Source organism: Dipteris shenzhenensis, chromosome 25 (assembly GCF_047967505.1).
Source record: "Dipteris shenzhenensis isolate YYH24624 ecotype China chromosome 25, Dip_SZ_1.0, whole genome shotgun sequence".
NCBI lineage: Eukaryota > Viridiplantae > Streptophyta > Polypodiopsida > Gleicheniales > Dipteridaceae > Dipteris > Dipteris shenzhenensis.
Window position 1 is genome coordinate 30,803,587 of NC_141620.1, and position 19,016 is coordinate 30,822,602.

Genomic DNA, 19,016 nt, shown 5'->3' on the forward strand with positions numbered 1-19,016 from the left:
CTGCATATTGTTGCGGATAGAACAGATACCATCTGTCAAGCCCATCTGTCAAGCCTTGCCCAGTATGTGGTAAATGCATTATGATGGAAAGTATATCCGGGCACTGACCCTTGTAGAAGCAGCCATAAATCTTCAGCCTGCACAGAGAGAAGCATGCTATCCCATTTCTGTCTTTCCGATGAAAGCATATGAGATCTTGAAGTGGTGTTATCTCTCAGCAGAGGAGAATTGTTAAAATCTCCACAGATAAAGGCATTTGATCTCCATGGATATTTGCTTAAAGATTCCCATAGAGAAGCCCTCATGGCAGAGGTCTGGGAGGCATAAACTGATGCAAGCTCAAGAATGTCACCATTGACATTACATTGTATGACTATCCATTGGCCACTGCTGTCATTGAATGCTAACTGAGGCTCCAACTCATGTCTGACCATTATGCATACACCTGAATAGGTAGTGGTACTAGCATAATAAATATCATAGCCGCCAAGGTGATCATGATGACCAGCCTTAGAGTGTTGATTATGCTCTTGCAAACAAACAATATCTGGCTGCATTTTATGTACATAATTCCAGAAAAGCCTCCACTTTGAGACATTGCAGAGGCTCTGTACATTGTATGTAAAGCACTTAAGTGTTTGATGCATAAAAGAGATATATACAGGAAAATGTAAATATGAAACAAGATATCAGAGAGGCAAAGCCTCTGCCTGCATGGGTTGCAGGCTTTCATGATCCATAAAAGATATGGCATTCTCCCCTTCTTCAGAATCACATATGGGGATACCCTTCTTCAAAACCCCCACCCAATTTTGAAGGACAGGAGCTGAAGTAGAAGCCTGTCCTGGTAAAGGAGAGGAAGCATCCCATTGCTGAGATTGAAAGGGGCGTTGCTTCAATACAGCCACCTTCTTAGGCTGTTGAAACCCATCCCGATCTGTCCGCACCGATTCCTTCATCTTCTCTTTTTCTTTTTCTTTCCCTTTTCCAACAAGTGATTGCACCTGATTAACTGGTTTAGCATTCTTTGCTCCATTTCGATTTGCTGCCTTGGCTTGCAAATTCTCATTCTTTTCCCTTGTCAGAGGTGGCAAGGCATTAGGAGGGGGTTGATGCAAAACCATTGGGCATTCAGAGGCTAGATGCCCAAACTTGTGGCAGGCAAAGCAAGCGCCTACAAATACACCCCATTTCAAGTCAAAAAACTTTTTCCCCAATTGCACACCCTCAACTTCCACTGCAATAGAAGGAGGGGTAGGTATGTCAGTGTCCCAGAGGATGCAAAATCTGTTACGATTTCCCATGGGGCGTGGAGGGCAAATGACCTGTCCCAATGAAGCGGCCAAGCCAGGCAACTCTTCATGCATATAGTCCGGGAAGCTAACAACCTCAACCCATACAGGACAATGATGATGTATAAGACTTTGGTAGTCCTTGTTTGGGGACCAAGGCATGGCATGTACCATCTGCTTTCCATAAAAGAGGGGAGAAAGCTCAAGGAGCCTCTGCTTGCACAAAGCATCTGATAAATGCACCTCATAAAAGCCTCTGGAGGCAAAATATACACCCTCTACAAAACATCCTCCAAGGATAGACTTGATCCATTGCGCAACATCACTGGCGGTTGGGATTCTTCCTGGAAAGAAAATAATTACCGCGGTTTGAGATAGCTTCCTGAGGGGACTCACAAGGGAGGGCAATTTCAATTTGTATGTGACCTTCGGAACTGGTTTGCCCCATTCCTGTCGTGACTGCTGAAAGTCATCCTTGAGTGTATCAAACACATATTGAGCTTCCATAGTAACCTCATCATCCTGAGCTGCAGGCTGAGAAGGATGACGCTTGGCATCTGTAGATCTTTCTTTTCTAGCATATGTACAGACATCGGAACCTGAAGCCATGATTGAGATATGGCAAAGCAAGGAAGAAATAGAGTGAAGGACAAAACAGTACGGCAGAGGTTGTATAGTGAAGCTGTACGGAAGGCCTGCGCGGGATAGGCTGTACGGAACAGCAGGAAGAAACTGTACGGAGAGCACTGTACGGATGAAGAGGTGCTGTACAAAAAAAACTGTACGGAAGGTCGTACACGATGTGAACTGTACGGAGCAGCGGGAAAGCTGTACGGGAATCTGTACGGAGGATTGTACAACGGTATTCTGTACGGACAAGGAGTGCTGACAAAGAAGTACGAAATTGTACGGAAAGAGGCGGGGTGGTACGGAAAGGCTGAGTACACTGACGGTGTCACGTCGTACGGAAGGGCTGACGGCAAAATTAGAGACGTACGGAAGAACGACGAGTTGTACGGTCCTGCATACCGGGAGAGTCTGTACGGCAATCGTACGGACGTACGGACGGAGGGGAAGATATCCTAGGAGGGTATCGCCTGCACTCACCGTCGCTCACCGTTCTCTCTTGACACACTACACACACCACACTACTACACACACACACACACACACACACACACACACACACATGCACATGTGACTCCCCTAGATGCACACATGCACCTTAGAGCAAGCCCTTGATCACACTTATGTCAACATAGCCCCCCTCAAGGGTTTGCCTCTTGCTATGCCAAGGATACATCTAGTCACATAGTTTCTCACGCCATCTCGTGGTGGTCACATATGCCATCTCATGGTGGTCAAGGATAAATCTATGGCTAGGAACTCATGCCAGCAAAGGTGCCCAGGGGTCAAGGTTTACAAAAATGGGATAGACCAAATACATATCACATGGCCTACATCATATGGTGACCAAAGGTGATTTACAAAAGACAAAACTGTCATCTTGCTTCAACATGTATCCTTCTTTTTGTTTTTCAATAGTATGCTTATTAAGAAATGAAATGTTTTCCTACTGTTCAGTTACGGATAATGGGGACTAGGTCTAGCATTTGAGGGTGGACCCCCTTGCTTGGGGTTATGGGCATTAGTGACCCACAAGAGTGATGGCCTCTCTTTGAGAGGGACATCTGGAAACCACACCCCACCTGAGTACCCAAACATGGGACCAATCAAATGCACAGAGGGACATCTGGAAACCACACCCTACCTGAGTACCCAAACATGGGACCAATCAAATGCACAGATTGCATATTGACCTAGGAACCATTCAAGAGAATGTTCCCTGAGCTTTGGGTGTGGGCCTGGCAGCATGCCAAGAGTAATGGAGATACAAGATAAGACGATAAACAAATGAGCTCAGTATGGCTCAATTATGATCTTAGAGTACGTCAATAGATAGTCCAAGCTGTTAGGAACCCGTGGGTGCGATCAGAATTGAATTCTGACAACTTTGAAATTTTAGGGTTTTTGAGAGTGTCACGTGGCAGACTGTTACATGGAATCTGAGCTGGCAGGTCAGTCCACCTGTCCCACACATGTGGCAGCATGCATGGCAAGTGGCAGGGCATGCAGGCCAAGTGTCTCTGGTAGATTTGGGGCAGGTTGTGGGCTGTCCTCTTTGGGACTGCAGCCCACCAAAAATCTGGGACAAGTGTCCACCTTCCACTCTAGGCCTAGGGGGGGGGCTGAGCCTATTAAAGAAGGCCTCTCCCCTTCATTCCCTACATGAAAAATTCATCACTTTTCTTCTCTCTCCTTTTGGTTGATGCAGCAGAAGCTCTCCAGCTCCTTGGGTGCAGCCAGCTTCTCCCCAGGCCATTCTCTCACCTCAGTAGCACTTTCTCTCTCTACAGTTCCAGCCCCTCCTCTCCAGAAATCTGACCCCTCTCAGCTCTTCTGGAACAGCAGCAGCATCCTCTCTCCTTCTCCTAGCCTGGAGGAGCCACAGCCCCTTTCTCTCTCCTGCTGCAGTCTTTCTCTCTACTGTTCCAGCCCATTCCCCTTGCAGAAATCTGCCATTCTGTGCACCTCTGGAACAGCAGCAGCTCCTCTCTTATATCCCCTCCCTTGGGATCAGCATTGGCACTCTCTCTCTCTAGCCTACAGGCTGTTTTCCTAAGCTGTTCTTATTCCAGCCCCATTTCCACACTCTCCTCACCCAAGGTAGCTTCAGAGGCATCAAGGACTTCATCTACAAAAGGGTCAAGTCACGAAGGGAGCCTGTATTGTCAAGTTTATCTCATTTGCAGCACTATTTCGTGTTGTTTCTACTATCTTTCTAGGAACTAGTGCTTGCCTCTAATGTTGGATGTAAGTGGTGATTGTTGCAGGGGTTTTCACTGAGTTCATTAGTTTGGAAGGTGCATTGCACCTTGGTCTTGTATCTCCATTTTCAAGAATAAAGTTAGCCTGGATAAGGGGGGGCGTCTTGGCCCCTCAATCATATTGCAATTTCCAATGATGTCACTTTGTGTTTAAGCTCTATAAGTCTTAATTCCAGCTTAATTGCAAACTCTTAAGTTCAAGTATATGTGTTTGGCAACTCGCAATCATTTCATTCAAACGCCTCTGCAAAATCCGTTGTTTGAATTGATAGAAAGCACCGAGTAGTTTACAAAAACACATAACATTCTTTTTGGAGCTCTTGAGAGGATTGAGTTCCTGACTTGACCAAGTCCCATAAATTCTCTTTCATAAGCATAAACTTTATTTTCATTTGCCAAGTGTAAAAGCCTTGCCCATTGAACTTGTCAATTTTATAGGTAGCCATGAGAGGGTCTTATCTTTATCAGGGAGTGTCTACTCTCTTACAAAATGGCTAATCTTGTTGAACAAAGAAATCTCCCTCACCATACAAATGTAAATTGCTAGAGATAAACTAAAAAAAGCCTAGTTGTTTAGCATATGCATACCCAGTTAGCTTCTCCCAAAGCTTTTTAGCCGGGGTTTTCTTTACACTGCACTTTGTCCTTCTTGTAGTCTTCTTCAAGTGCTTAGCATTGGGAGATCATTGAGAGCTTGGCATCTTGACAAGAGATTAGTCCCAATTGAACTTCCAATTGAAATTCCATTCGCTGAACTGTAGTTTAGTACCACTTCAAATTTCAAAAATTGTCAAAAATACTTACAAGGAAACAGAGTAACTTGGAGGCTTGATATCTCACTCCATATATCTTCAGATTTGGGACTTTGTAAGCTGGAATGAAGTCTTTATTTCAGAGAGTAAGCACAGCAGAGGAGGGGCGAAATAGTGTGCCACATTGTGTGTGAGAGTCTTGCCAAAGTCGACTGTCTTTTTGCGGAATTCTCTATAACCAGTAGACTACATGGCCTCAGATTTCACCAGCAGTCTAAGTGTGTGTGAGTCCATGCCAAAGATTGGCATCATATTTTCTGGCCTTGGGAAATTGGTTTACCTATGCAGCTTATACACCATCTTGGTTACTCTTTGGGGTGGGCAGTTACTCACCGCCACCAGCATATGCATTGTTTGCTCACCCAAGCTGAAAAATAAATTGGAGTATTGGAAGTTGGCTACCTAGGCCGCATAGTCCAATCAATCTTGGTTGCCCCTATATACAGTTTGTAGCTGCCCTTGATGATGTTTGCCAAGCAATATATCTCGTTTCACATCTACTATCATGGATCTTTTTTCGAGGTCACATCATGGAACTTTTTGTGGTGCTTGCTGAAGATGCATTGGGGATTTGATATTCTAAATATTCATATTCACATTCTAGCATATAGGGGAAAAACGATGGTTCAGTTTATGGAGGGTAACGAGCCACAAGTGTACATGATGTGACACTTGCTTTTGTCACACACCATAATATGATTTTTTCCAAATGCACATATACAAAATTTTAGTGAGGTGAGGAGGATGATACAATGATGGGATACAGTTTGATCTCATCCTCAATGTATCAACCCTTGCCAAACTATCGACTTTAATATCCAAACCAATGTGGAGATCTACAAATACATTCAGCCCACTACTACTTGTGCTACTGTGCTCATCGAAATTGGCATCACCAATGGTAGGCTCTTCCTCATGGGTAATGGCTTCATAGTCTATATCTCCTATCTCATGATCATCCTCCTCTCTCGTATCACGATCATCATCACCTCCATGGCCATGAGGCTGGATTGGGAACTTGTCATGTGTTGGATCAAAGGCAATTTGGGGGGGGGAGTCCATGGATAGACCCTATGCATGATGGATTGTTCCTATGATTGCTGGTTGGATTGGGAACTTGTCATGTACACGGATTGGTATCTGACGTGTACTATGGTACACAAGACTAGCTCAGGTAGCCTGGGGAGGCTTAGGGCTAAGCAGGCTTGATTCTCAGGTTAAGTGGTAAGGGTACGAACCAGATAGAGGTCTTCGCTATTTTTGGCATATTGGGCCCGAGCCTATAAAAGGAGGCCAGAGGTTCAGTTCTCAAAGAGCCGATGGGAGCAAGTCTCGTTCCCAGGTGCTAGGTCTGATCCTAGATTGAGTCGAGGATGCACACCTGCATCTTCGGCTATGGCTTTTGGTCACTAGCAGCCTGCTCAATGGGATTTTCTCCTAGGACACATTCATGGCAAGCTTAAGGGATGCACTTTGTCACTCGCATGCTTTCTAACTGGAAGCACATACTCTCCCATCTTAAATGGAATGGCTGGGATGCCCTTGATGAAACTCTTTGCGTGTTGAGTGCTTTCATTGGTCAAATGTATTTGCACATCCCTTGGCCTTGTAGGAGCCTCTCTCTCTTATTGTATTTAGCCCAAGGGAATATGTGTTGTGGGTGATGTGCTTGATGTTCTTATGGTCTTATCTTTTTCAATAGCACACAGACAGTTTGTCTTGGGTCTCCCTATGGCACATATTGTCGTGGATGCTTCATGACTTTTAGCCAGTACCTCACCTTGAGATTATATATCACCTCACGGATCGGGCCCTTTACTCGAATGACCCTGCTTGTTGTTCGTTACTGTTAGCTAATGTCACGTCTGCAATGCTATACCAGATATTGCTGCCTTCTCGTTGGGTTTCCGCTTATGCAATTGCCTCTGGTCTATGACTTGTACTCCTCAACGATGGAAGAAAAGGTTGCAGATGTTCCCCAAGCCTAAATGATAATAGTGAATGTGGCAGAGCCGAAGAACATTTTTCATTCGAACACTAAGGAGTGTGATCACAGATTCTTACTTAAAGAAGCAACACTGCATGAAGCTTAACTGAAAACCCTAATATTTGTATATGAGTGAAGTTCAAGCTAGAGTATTTTAACAAATGACAATTTGGCGAGCATTGTCTCTAACCAATCTCTTCCAAGGAAAAATGAGAAGGACAGTTGAGAACGACAGCTGCATTTATACTAGGAGTTGAAAGATCTCAGAGCAACATTTGTGTGAAAGCCAGAGGAGTGAAACCAAGGGGACTTGTTCGAAATGAGCAATGCGTGTCAAGTTACATGACTCCAAGAATGGAGTAGTGCTCCATGATAGTTTTGAGAAGAGGCATTGGCTAGTACAAGGGTCGTTTATCCATTAATTGAGGTATATATGACAAAAAGCACAATATCTGTCAGAAGGGGTTAGCCTTTCATGGAAAGTGGTGGTTTGTTTTTTGAAGGTTGTAATTTCTCTGCTTTGTATTGAATGAGATTAATATAGCTTGTTTGATAAGTTTTGCAAGTGTATGAAAGCAAGCTCTGTTGCCATGGTGAGAAAGCAAAGAATATAGAGTATTTACAATAGCTTTAATGTTTACATGCGCACTTTTGTTAGTTGGCCTTCAAATGGCATGGAAGGGAGCTCATGTAGTTAATACATTGTACGTATAGCCAATGGATTATTTCCATGAACCTTTGTGATAGCTTGCAATCTGTACAAAGATTTTGCATTGTACCTTCTGTGAATAGGTATTGTATTCATTTTCATTTGTATGTTAAAATCGTTGTTTATCCATTTGTATTTGTAATTCTGGAGCCAGTTCATCCTATCTTTAAATGGAAAATAGCTCATCTTGTTTTACTATTTAGCCACTTGTTTTGCAAGCAAGGTGAAGCACAAGGTTGTAAAAAGTAATCTTTATCACTTTTGATGTCTATAATGTAGGAACATATTCACTCTCTACGAGGAAGAATTCTGGAGACTATACTGAGCATGCGGTTCTTCTTCTTTCAATATGGAGTCGTGTACAAATTGCATGCAGCACAGGACAGTACCAGTTTGAGTGTAAGGAGACTGTCTTTGAAAAAACACTTTCTGTTTTTTTTCTTTGGATGATTTCTAGTGCTTGCCACTTGTACTTGTATGCTATGAAGTTGCTAGGTATGAGTTTCCGAGGTGCTCATTTCTGTATGAGGGGTGTATGTTAACAAAATCTGTGTCTAATCAAAGTTTTTATTTTGTTTCCTTTGGTTGATTTCTAGTGCTTGCCACTTGTACTTGTATGCTATGATAGTTTCACAGGTGCTTGTTCCTGTTAGAACTTTCTACGATGCATGTTGCAAAACCTGTCTAATATCAGCTAATGTGACTTTTTGGTCTGAAAATACAGATTTATGGTGTCTCATGGCTTGTGCTTGTAGGAATAGTCCTTGTGTTCAAGGTTTGGATATCTTTCAAATATATCTCCATTCCAGTCTTGTGATTGAATTTTAGTTCTTGAATTTGTTTCCTTGAGACTTACCCTCAAATGTGTTGTTTTGGTACATTTTTTGAACAGATCTTTACATTCAGTCAAAAGGCCTCAGTGAATTTCCAGATGTTATTGCGACTTGTTCAAGGAACAGTGTTCGTGCTGATCCTTGTCACAATCTCTCTTTTGGTCATATTTACTTCTCTCTCTGTGGGGGATTTATTTGCTAGTTTGTTGGTTTTGGTTCCAACAGGCTGGGCTATTCTTTCTGTAAGTTTGTTTCCCCTCTTTTCTTTGTTTGTCTTGCTTCTTGATGATCTTTGTCTTTTAAACTTTAGATAGGTCTTTCTTAAGAGTTTGTAGAATTTCATTAAGGGCCTTATCACCGAAGTATTGTTCGCAGATGTTCTTACAATCCCCCCAACCTGCCCCCCCCTTGTCTCTGTCTCTGTCTGTCTGTCCCTCTCCTCCTCTTTCTCTCAGCAAGGGCCTTAGTGAGCCCTTTGCCCCAGCCCACAGTGGTCTGTATGAGTTACTTGATTCCATACTCTGTCCCATAGGCCCACGCGGCCTCAAACACACACTTTTTTTTTTTTGGGTGAGAAGAAATATTTTATTGCTGCGAAATAATTACATTCATAGTTACTCCAAAAGTGGAGTAACTACTACTGAACCGAAAATCTCAGTATAAGCCATATATACGTCATGATCAATCAAATGAGTCTGAAAGCAGTCAAAACGATTGCCTCAAAGATCGTTTGAAAAAAACGAAAGATAAAAGAGTAGGATCACCAAAGACTCTATGATTTCTATCCATCCATAGAGTCCAAAGTGCCCAATAGTGCACCCAAACACAAAATAAATCAAAACCTTGTCTAGCGGGATGAAAACCAAATAACCAGAAGAACCTGCTAAAAGTAACAGTATGAAATCTCGCTCGAAGCCCTGACGAATGAGAGTGAGGAAATCACAAGTATGTGGATAGTGCTAAGGCATAGATTCAGCAGATGTAGACATCTGTGGCAAGCAGCCGGGGCAATATGTCTATGCGCGAGTAACTGCCCAGATGGAAAAATGCCAAGTAGGACGCGCTAGAGGAAAAGCTGTTGCCAAAGAGGGATTTTATAATGCCAAAGTAGACGCAGCCGCTTTCTCCACCACTTTGATGGGCGATCCATATGCCAAACAGAATTGGCTCTGTCAAAAACCCAAGACGGAGGTAACAACACTTTATACAGAGAAGGCACTATGATATGTGACTGCTTCAAAGGACGGGTTGAAGACGAGGAAGAATGGAGAGTCCAATCCTCAAGCCTATCCTGAAAGAAAGGTTGAAGCATTTCTGAAATTTTGTGTCATAAAGGACGATAATGAGCTCCCAAACCATACTTGCTAGCAGCCGTAGGAAAAGATAAAAGAGTGCCATCATCCTGAAGTACATCTGCCACAGAAGCAATACCTTTGAAAGATATAAAATAAGAACACCTAGGTTCTTGTATAGCCAAAGGAGGGTGGAATACTTTGGACCAATAAATATTCTCAATCCTCAAGGAATTTCCTAACAAAGAATCCCTACCATTCCATTCCAGGTGGGATAAGATATGCTTCCAATCAAGAAGCAAGCGAGAGACAAAAGGGCAGCCTCTGATCTTGCCTTAAATAGAGCCAAATAGAAAATCCCACTGTATAGGCTGCCAATGCCCAAAAGCAAAAGTATCAATATGCAACAAAAGAGAGCGGATCATGAAAGCCCAGGGCTTATCCCCTTGCATAAATTGCAACATCATTTTTCCCCTGTGAGCAATTATATGCATTTGAATATTGAGTATGTTTAAAGCCCGGTGCATCTTTGGAGAATAGAGACAATGCATAGAGAGTAATCTGAGATTTTTCTTGCCATTTGTTGTACGCGAGAAAATCTCCATGATAGCAGACATAAAGGAAACCAGATCTGCCTTAGTAAACATGATGAGGGGCAGATAGAATTGTATGTATGCTATCAAAATGGATTGTGTTATTCGCAAACGAACATGTAATGACCAAGTTGCAAGCTTCCAATATTCAAGTTCTTTCTTTAGCTTTGTGAGCACCCAATCAGTTTCTTGAGAACGAGTGAGCCCCCAACCTAGAGGATAGCCAAGATGTCGAATCAATTGAGAAGGTGGGACAATTTCCCCAGGTCACAAAAACTATGCTAGTCTTTAGCATGCAACGGCAATAGCTTGTATTTCTGAAAATTCACATGAAAACCACCAGCGAAGCCATATGTGGAAGGGGCCGCATAATCAATGAGAGATCGCTCTGAGTATTTTTCCGGGTAAAGAAAGAATCATCAGCATATGCTTGAGGGATCATGCTACGGCTGCTAGGAATTCCTAATGCATGCAATATGCTAGTGTCCAAAAGGTGGTCCATATATTGAAGCATTGGATCTGTGGCTATGGCAAATAGTAAAGCAGTGAGGGGACAGCCTTGACGAGCAGAACAATCAAGAATCCAGGTTGTAGAAGTATCCCCTGAAAATTGATAACTTGCTGCATTTTTGTGCCAAATCCCAAGGCGTGCATTGTTTGTGAAATAAAGTCCCACTGAACAGTATCAAAAGCTTTGGCAATGCCAACTTGGAATAGCAAAACATCCTGCCGCATATATTTGGTATATTCTATTCAAACATAGGCATTAGCAATGTTGTTTGTGATATGCCTACGAGGAACAAAACCATATTGCGCAAGATGCAACCCATCATGCAAATAGCCTTTTATCCGATCAACAAGCCTTTTGGTAGTAAATTTGTAAATGACTGCCATAAGTGTGATAGGTCTCCAATCAGCCAGAGATTCACATATTTGCTTTTTTGGAAGGAGTTTAACAAGGTCTCTCTTCCATGTGTTTGGCATTTTCTGATTTTGTCAAGCAGAATTCCATCCCAACTGTAAGACCATCCCATCCTGGAGATTTCCATCCACCACAAGATTTGATTGCATCTGACAATCCCCTTTCAGTAAAAGGTTCCTCCAATTCCAAAGCTTGAGTAGTGGAGATGGTAGGAGAAACATGTTGTAAAAGTAAATTTCTTGCAGACAAAACGTGCTGTGAGGGAGGATCTACATAACCAAACTGCTGAGAGAAATGATGTACATAGACAGAAACAAGCTGTGACTGTGGTGTAGTCCATGAACCATCAGGCATAAGCACCCTGCAAATATTTGTTTTTAATCTCTTCTGATGCAAGCTTTAAAAAAATTGTTTGGAAGAACAGCCTTCATCTGTGAAAGCTCTTTGTCTTGCTCTGGTCTCCCATTTAGCAAGTTTCCTGTGATCATTGATTTGGAGACAATGTTAAGCTCGGCATAGTGTTGTTTGCTCATGCAAAGACAAAGGACGAGGGTGACTGAGTTCAGTGAGGTCTTGGCAAGTCGATTTTGCTTGAGCAACAGTTTCCTCAGAGTCTTCATGTAAGACTTGCATAACCTCTAATTACAACTTGCATTTTGGAAACAAAAGAATCCCATGCATTATCAATATCAAAGTGGCTCTGAGAAGACAGAGATTGATAGGGTTCAGTAACCATTGCCTTGAAAGCAACATGCTGCAAATCGATTAGAGTTGCCATTAGGCCGCGGTGGGAAAACCACTTTGCCTAAAGCTGCTGCAATTTTAGGTAAGAGTGAAGCCATGCATTGTGGGAAGTATATAACTTCAACCCAGACGGGACATCGATGTCGAATCAGAGCCTGATAATCGCTTGTGGGGGACCAGTGGCGACACCAACAGCAGCTGATTGGCTGCCTCTCTTGGCCCACAGCACCTCAACATCTATCCCTGACCTGTAGAGAATCAAGAAAATCAAGAACATCAAGAAGAACAGGAAAAAGATAGAAGGGGCAGTCATACATTGCTACGCAGCACTGAGGGAAGCAAAGAGAGGAGACAGTGTACCGGCAGCTCCGAACTATAGCCCCACTGTTTGCCACTTCCATTGAGCTCTCCCACTCCTCGCCTCTTTTCAGCCCCCTGGGGGTACCTCCCATCATGGGGAAGGAGCTCATGCTCCCACTCCCTCTCTTGCACTAAGATCTCCACTGCATACGGGTCAATCAAACGAAATGGAAAAGGTGGCAAGGATACGGATAAAGCCACCAAGAAAGATGACAACAAAGCTAAAAAACAGACACAGCTGAAACTCGAAGATGTGAACACACACTACAACCGCAGTGGACTAGGAGTGGACGGCAAAGCAAAGGCGGGACCCACTTCTGCCTCACCTTCAGCCACAGCTTCAACTTCAGTCTCAGCTACATCCTCATACTCAGCCTCAACGCTAGCGTCAGCTTCAGCCTCAGCGTCATCTCTAGTTCCAGTTCCAGCTCCACTTCTGTGCACGGTCTCTACAGTTACAGCTACTGGCTCTGATATACCCCTACCCATGACATTGATTGGCCCACCCTCCCCTAGGATACATAGGTTGTCACTGACGCCATCTCTTTTATCTCTTTCTTCTTCTCCCGCTACAGTTCTCTCTCCGATTATGACACCTACTTTGGAGGGGTCATACACTGTTCCGCACTACTCGACCTTTCTCTCCTCTCTGCTTCTCAATCAGCCCATGCTCCCTCACCTTGTTGGGATCGCCTCCTCTAGGCCACTATCATCCCCATACCGCTTGGGAGTACTTGCTAATGGAGGTCCACAGCATCCGAGAGCGCGAGAGGGAGCTATCACGCTTCGCACAGGAGCAAACACGCTTCACCCAGGAGCAGGCACGACTCATACAAGAGCAATCTCAGGCTATCCGAGTCCAGGCTGATCTTATTCAGGGGCTCAGACAGGAGATCCCACAGCTCCTACAGGAGGTTATTGCTATACGTACAGTCCTAGGGAGCACCCCAGTTGTGGAGGTACAGATTGTGAGCATGCAATCTGCCATTGAGGAGACGTCCAGATGGGTCGACATAGTCAAACGGGAACCTGCAAGGGTAACCGTTCCGGCTACCCTCTTGGAGCAGCACCAGAGAGCTAGCAAGGCTCTCAACATTAGAGTACATGGGATTCCCCGCACTGAGGCTACCCCTATGGCAGATGCGTAGGCCTTCATAACCACTACTCTAGGGGCGACTGAGCACAGGATTGAGAGAGCATGGTGGGTTGGGAGGGACCCTAACCAAGAGCAGCCCCTTATCATACGGTTCCATGATGCCCAGGCACGACTTTCGGTTTTACGTCGTAGGTCAGCCTTACGAGACTAGCCAATGATCTCCATGGACGAGGACCTCACTCCACTATAGGTTGAGGAAAGGCGTTTTTTGTTGTGGCATCGGGATCAAGTCCACAAGGAGAGGAAGTGGGTAGTAGTACGAGATGGACGGCTCCTTACATGCCCCCGTCGGGCACCCACCTCTCCTCCCGCATAAGGAGGTGGGGTCTATGAGACCCAAACATCCAAGATCCTATGTTGTACCATCTGAAACTGTAATGGTATCTTATGGTCAGAACCAAGAAACTTTTTGGAATCCTATATAGATCACGACATAGTCTTTTACACAGAGACACATCAAAGTCCATAACGCCCACTACAGGTAGTTAGTGGGTATACATGGGAGTCTGTCTACAGAGATGAAACGAGGGATACAGGAGGGATTCGAGGGTCAGGAGAAGTCGCAGTCCTTTAAAGATCCACACTTTTGGGGATCATCTCAGTGGAGTAGAGAGATCCATACTCGAGGTTTCTCTGGATCAGGATTCGACACATGGTTAGCTGAGATTTGTTTATTGCAGTTTGCTACTTCTCCCCCGAGACCTCTCGCTTTGCCATCCCCATTTGCTACTCTTTATTAATCCATTGTTGACTTCTCTAGCTATGGGAAAGTTCTCCTAGTTAGGGACTTCAATGCGAGAACATGTGCTCGTCAGGCACGACTCCTCGACTTCAGGGATGATTCCATTCTACTGCGAGACATTGACCTTGAGAAGGCAAGTATGCTATGAGTTTCGGCTGACAGATGAGGACCACTCACATCGTATGGGCAGGCCGTATTAGACCTCGGTAGGATGCACGATCTCATTATCTATAATTGTCTTGATAGGTGGCTTGCATCAGGTGGCTTTACTTGCTTTCCACATGGCGGAGGCTTCAGTGTTGTGGACTACATCATGGGATCTCCTGCCTTCACATCTTGCATCACTAACTTTACCATAGCACCTCTCCCTCCAAGGGTTGATCATACCTATCTTTTCTTTAGCATTTCTACCTCCCGCCGCACACCACTTTCTACCTCGTTGAGTTCTTACTCCACCTACCATGATATACGCTTTAATCGCGATTACTCACCTACTTACTCTGGTCGTCTGTACATACTTCTCGCATACATTGACTTTATACTCTTATTAGAGGACCGTGCTGCCCTAGTTACTCGCTCACTACATGAGGTTGCTCTTCACACCTTCCCCAATAACCACCTGCTCACCACCTCTTGGGACCGTATCTTGTAATAGCTGGTACGATGATGAGTGTAAGGTTTTACGCCGTCAGCTCAGATTTGAAACAAAAAATAGCCTTCCGAGCGAACCAGAGACACTACGCGAGTACTGTCGCTTGGTACGTAGGAAGAAACTTGACTTCGTGCGTCAGAACGAGGAGGAGCTACTGAACATTCTGTTCAGTAACAACTCGTAAGGACTTTTGGCGGAGATTTTTAGAAGGACGGTCCCCCCCACCACTCACTAATACTCAAGTGTGGTTTGATTATGCACGCACGCTCTATGATATCCCAAATCAGCTAGCCCCTAACCTATCACATATGCCACGTCCCACATCCTGCACCCTCTTCACTAAGGGGAGGGGGTAAAGGATGCCATAATGAAACTTCATAATGGCCGAGCGAAGGATCATGAGGGACTATGCACTGAGTTCATTGCATATGAGATTAATCTCCTAGCCCTGATCTTAGCCAAGCTATTCAATAAAGCTTTTTGCTTAGGGTTTCCACGCATTTGGACCATCAACACTATCTCACCCACATCCACAAGGCAGGGGATCCCATGAACTAGGAGAACTATAGGACCATTATGATTAGACATGTCATGTCCAAGATTTATGCATCAGTACTTCATTCTGAAGTCAGCAGATTTGCGGAGTATTGAGGAGTCAGAGCAGCGGGACACGTCGGTTTCAAGCGGGATCATGGGACCATGGACCACATTCTCGCGCTCAGATGTATCATCGAGGAGGCGAGGGCACAGAAGCAGAGGGTTTACTGTTGCTTTGTGGATTTTCGCAAGGCATTTGACACCGTTCTGAGAGCCCACCTCGTACGATGCCTACAAGATCTGGGTTACGACCAGGAGATCATTTGGGTTGTCATGGCACTTTATGAGCGAGTTTCAGGTCGAGTCCGGACAGGATCTGGATGGACACATGAGATCATGAGCACTATCGGGGTCAAACAAGAGTGTCAATTATTACCTACCTTGTTTGGTCTCTACATCGACAAGCTCGAGACAATGATGTAAGCACAGGGTGGGGTAGGTTGCTCTCTCGCGGGCACGTTGATTCGGATATTACTTTATGCAGATGACATGGCTGTCTTGTCTTCCTTAGCAGAGAGGCTCCAGAGACACCTTGACGCATCACAGTCCTTTTGTGAGTCTCATGATTTGAAGGTGAACTTGGGTAAAACTAAGGTTATGATCTTCAATACATCTCTAGGCATCATGCGCGATGAGCATTTCGCATTTGATGGGTTTCTTGTTGAGGTAGTTTTATCATATACTTATCTGCTGGGGGTCGTCTTTTTCGGACCCATCTTCACCATGGGACCCACGATGCAGGCATGCATGTGCTTCATTGGCTAGACTAGAGAGACAGTGCTTCCGCTCTCACTTTCAGGATCCACATACCAAAGGGTTGATTTTTTACTCCTTGGTTCGCCCAGCAGGGATGTATGGCAGTCCATGTGGGGGGCCAGACTTGTCGGATACAGAGTGGGCCAGCATGGAGCGGCTACAGGTTCCCATGTATTCATGGATGATCCATGCTAAGCCATCCGTCCCTCACTAGATCATTCGGGCGGAGTTTGGGTCACCCGCATTACAGCTAGACGCTGCATTTCAGGTCATTACGTATCTGTACCAAGTTAGGGAGTATGGGGATTGCACATCCGGGCGTAGCAGGATACCTTGGCTAGCACTATCCTCTTGATACCATGGCTAGCACTGTCCTCTTCTATGGCACTTGCAGCAGGGGGAGATTAGAGGTGCTGGTATGCACGCACAGAGAGATGGTTTGCAGGACTAGGGCTTCACATGGACAGACTACCTCCTTTCTAGTAAAGCATGGATGCTTTTTTCTCTCCCCTCCTATCACACCAGGTCAACCAAGTTATCTGTGAGGATCTACTACAGCTACACACATTAGGGACTTGGTTGGGCCTGAGTGATCTTTCAGTGAAGCTGGGCTTCTACAGAGATCACTTCTTACATATCACAGTGGAGGGTTTCATTGATCCACCAGGATACACGTAGATTCACCTACCCCACTCATTGAGGATCTCCCTTGGGCAGTTCCGGGTCTCTTCACACAGGCTTCGTATTGAGAGCGGTAGAGCAGAGCGGTTACCCAGGGAGAGGCCCATATGCACACTGTGTGACATGCAGGAGGTTGAGACAGAGGAGCATTTCATCTTCAGGTGTCATGTTTACTATGAGATCTAAGGGCATTTATACTGCCTCTTCAGAGATAGTTATGGGGTTTTGGCCCATTTGCTCTCCTACTTGGACCGGCGATGTTTGGCTGGTTTCATTCATGAGGTGCTCAGACACCGCAATAGGATACCCCGAGAACAGAGACAAGAGCAGACTTCTCCCTCGATTGATACCTCTTAGAGCTCTATCACGGAGTTCTTTTAGCCAGATCACATAGACCCCCACGAGGCAAGACCTCGACGTGACCTGGAGCTTGTGACCCGACAGCTCAGACAGAGGGTCGACTCACAGATTATACTTGGGGACATCCCCTCCTTGTTTAGGGTCGGAGCCCGACCAACGGGGGTCACAGTGGCCTTGGTTAGACGCAGAGCTATGACCAGGAGACGTACTAGGACTGCACCTTTGAGGGGGCGACAGCGTTCTATTGCTGCCCTCAGGCCTCCACTTCCACAGCCTTATCCATCCTGATGTCCTCCTGCTGCTGATGATGATGATAATGATGCGAACGATGATGCTGAGATTGATATATATAGTCGAGTTCTGGGCCCTTGTATAGGCCCTGGACCTGCAAATACAGTTGATAATACCAGTCAGCCGACTGGCCACGCGTCCATAACCTGCTGGCTGGTCGCATTTACCTGCTCATCTGCGCCTAGACCTGCTGCTTTTGCATGTGGCAGCTAGCGGATGACATCAACAGCCCATACAGGCTGTGGTACTGCATCCGCTGTGGCTCTGCTGCCAGCAAGGCAGTTATGCCATGGGCTTGAAGATGCCGATGACATCCCGTTCTGCTGAAGCTGAAACTAGGCAAGATGCATCGCTTTCTTATAAGCTGAGGATAGGAAGAGTTCCTCATGGACCCATGGGGTTTCAGCCAGGCTGCGATAACTGAACTTGGCTGCATAGACTTTGGCGGTTGGCTGTGCCCTTCTTAGAATGATAGAAAAGGATCTGTTCGGGTTCTATGACCTCTCGGCCTCATCCATGAGTTCTGGCTTCTCCTGATTGGGAAGGACTCTCAATGCTGGGGCCACATATGACTTGAGCCACCATACATGAAAAGCAGGGTGCATGGGTCCATGTCTTGGGAAGCTTCATTTTCATGGACACGCCGTCGATAATCTGAAGGATTTGGAAAGGGTCCAAGGCTTTGATGTGAAAGCTTAGGACACTTATTCTAAATTTGTTTGAGGTGCTTCTTGATGATGCAAAGGTATACCCACTGCGCTTGCTTGCAGCCTACCTCGCATAGGCAATTGTTGGCTTGCGACTAGTACAACTGCTGAGCTTTTGGCATGCGGTCCTTGAGAGACTCCATAGCCTTTTCATAGAACTCTGTGATATGATTTGCCTTGTCTAGCTTCTTGAATGTTCATGTGAGAAGGGTCTTAAATTTTCTACCAAAGGCTGCTTCACAGCGTATCTTGCCCACACTGTTTCGAGTGGGTGTCATTTAGGTCCCTTGGACTAAAAAATCAAGAATGGGAGTCAGCAATATAGCACTTCAGCATATTAGAGGGAAGTTGATTGTAAATCTCTATCTGGCCATCTGATTGAGGATGCAAACGGCTAGGAAAACTGACTTTTTTCCTAAAGTTATTCAATAGAGCCCTCCATAACTAGCTAGTTGGCTTGGAATCTTTGCCTGAAACAATAAATTGGGAATGCCACACATCAGGTACCATCATCTGAGGAAAAAATGAGCAATATCATGTGCATCAATGGCCTGCGTGCAAGGAATGAGCATGGAAAGCTTGTTGAACTGATCTAGAATCCTCAAACATATCATGTTCCTTAAACCAATGGCCGAGGGAAGT

General features: G+C 45.1%; 1 protein-coding gene across 2 annotated transcripts in view; it reads left to right on the plus strand.

The window, feature by feature from the left end:
* The window catches only part of LOC147885741 (callose synthase 9-like), a 273,087-nt gene that overhangs the window by 244,538 nt on the left and 9,533 nt on the right, over window positions 1-19,016 (plus strand). For both annotated transcript variants that reach the window (XM_087396032.1, XM_087396031.1), the window contains exons 47-49: window positions 7,968-8,087; window positions 8,413-8,463; window positions 8,581-8,763. In XM_087396032.1, the coding sequence (XP_087252158.1) occupies window positions 7,968-8,087; window positions 8,413-8,463; window positions 8,581-8,763 (354 nt within the window). The remainder of the gene's footprint in view (window positions 1-7,967; window positions 8,088-8,412; window positions 8,464-8,580; window positions 8,764-19,016) is intronic.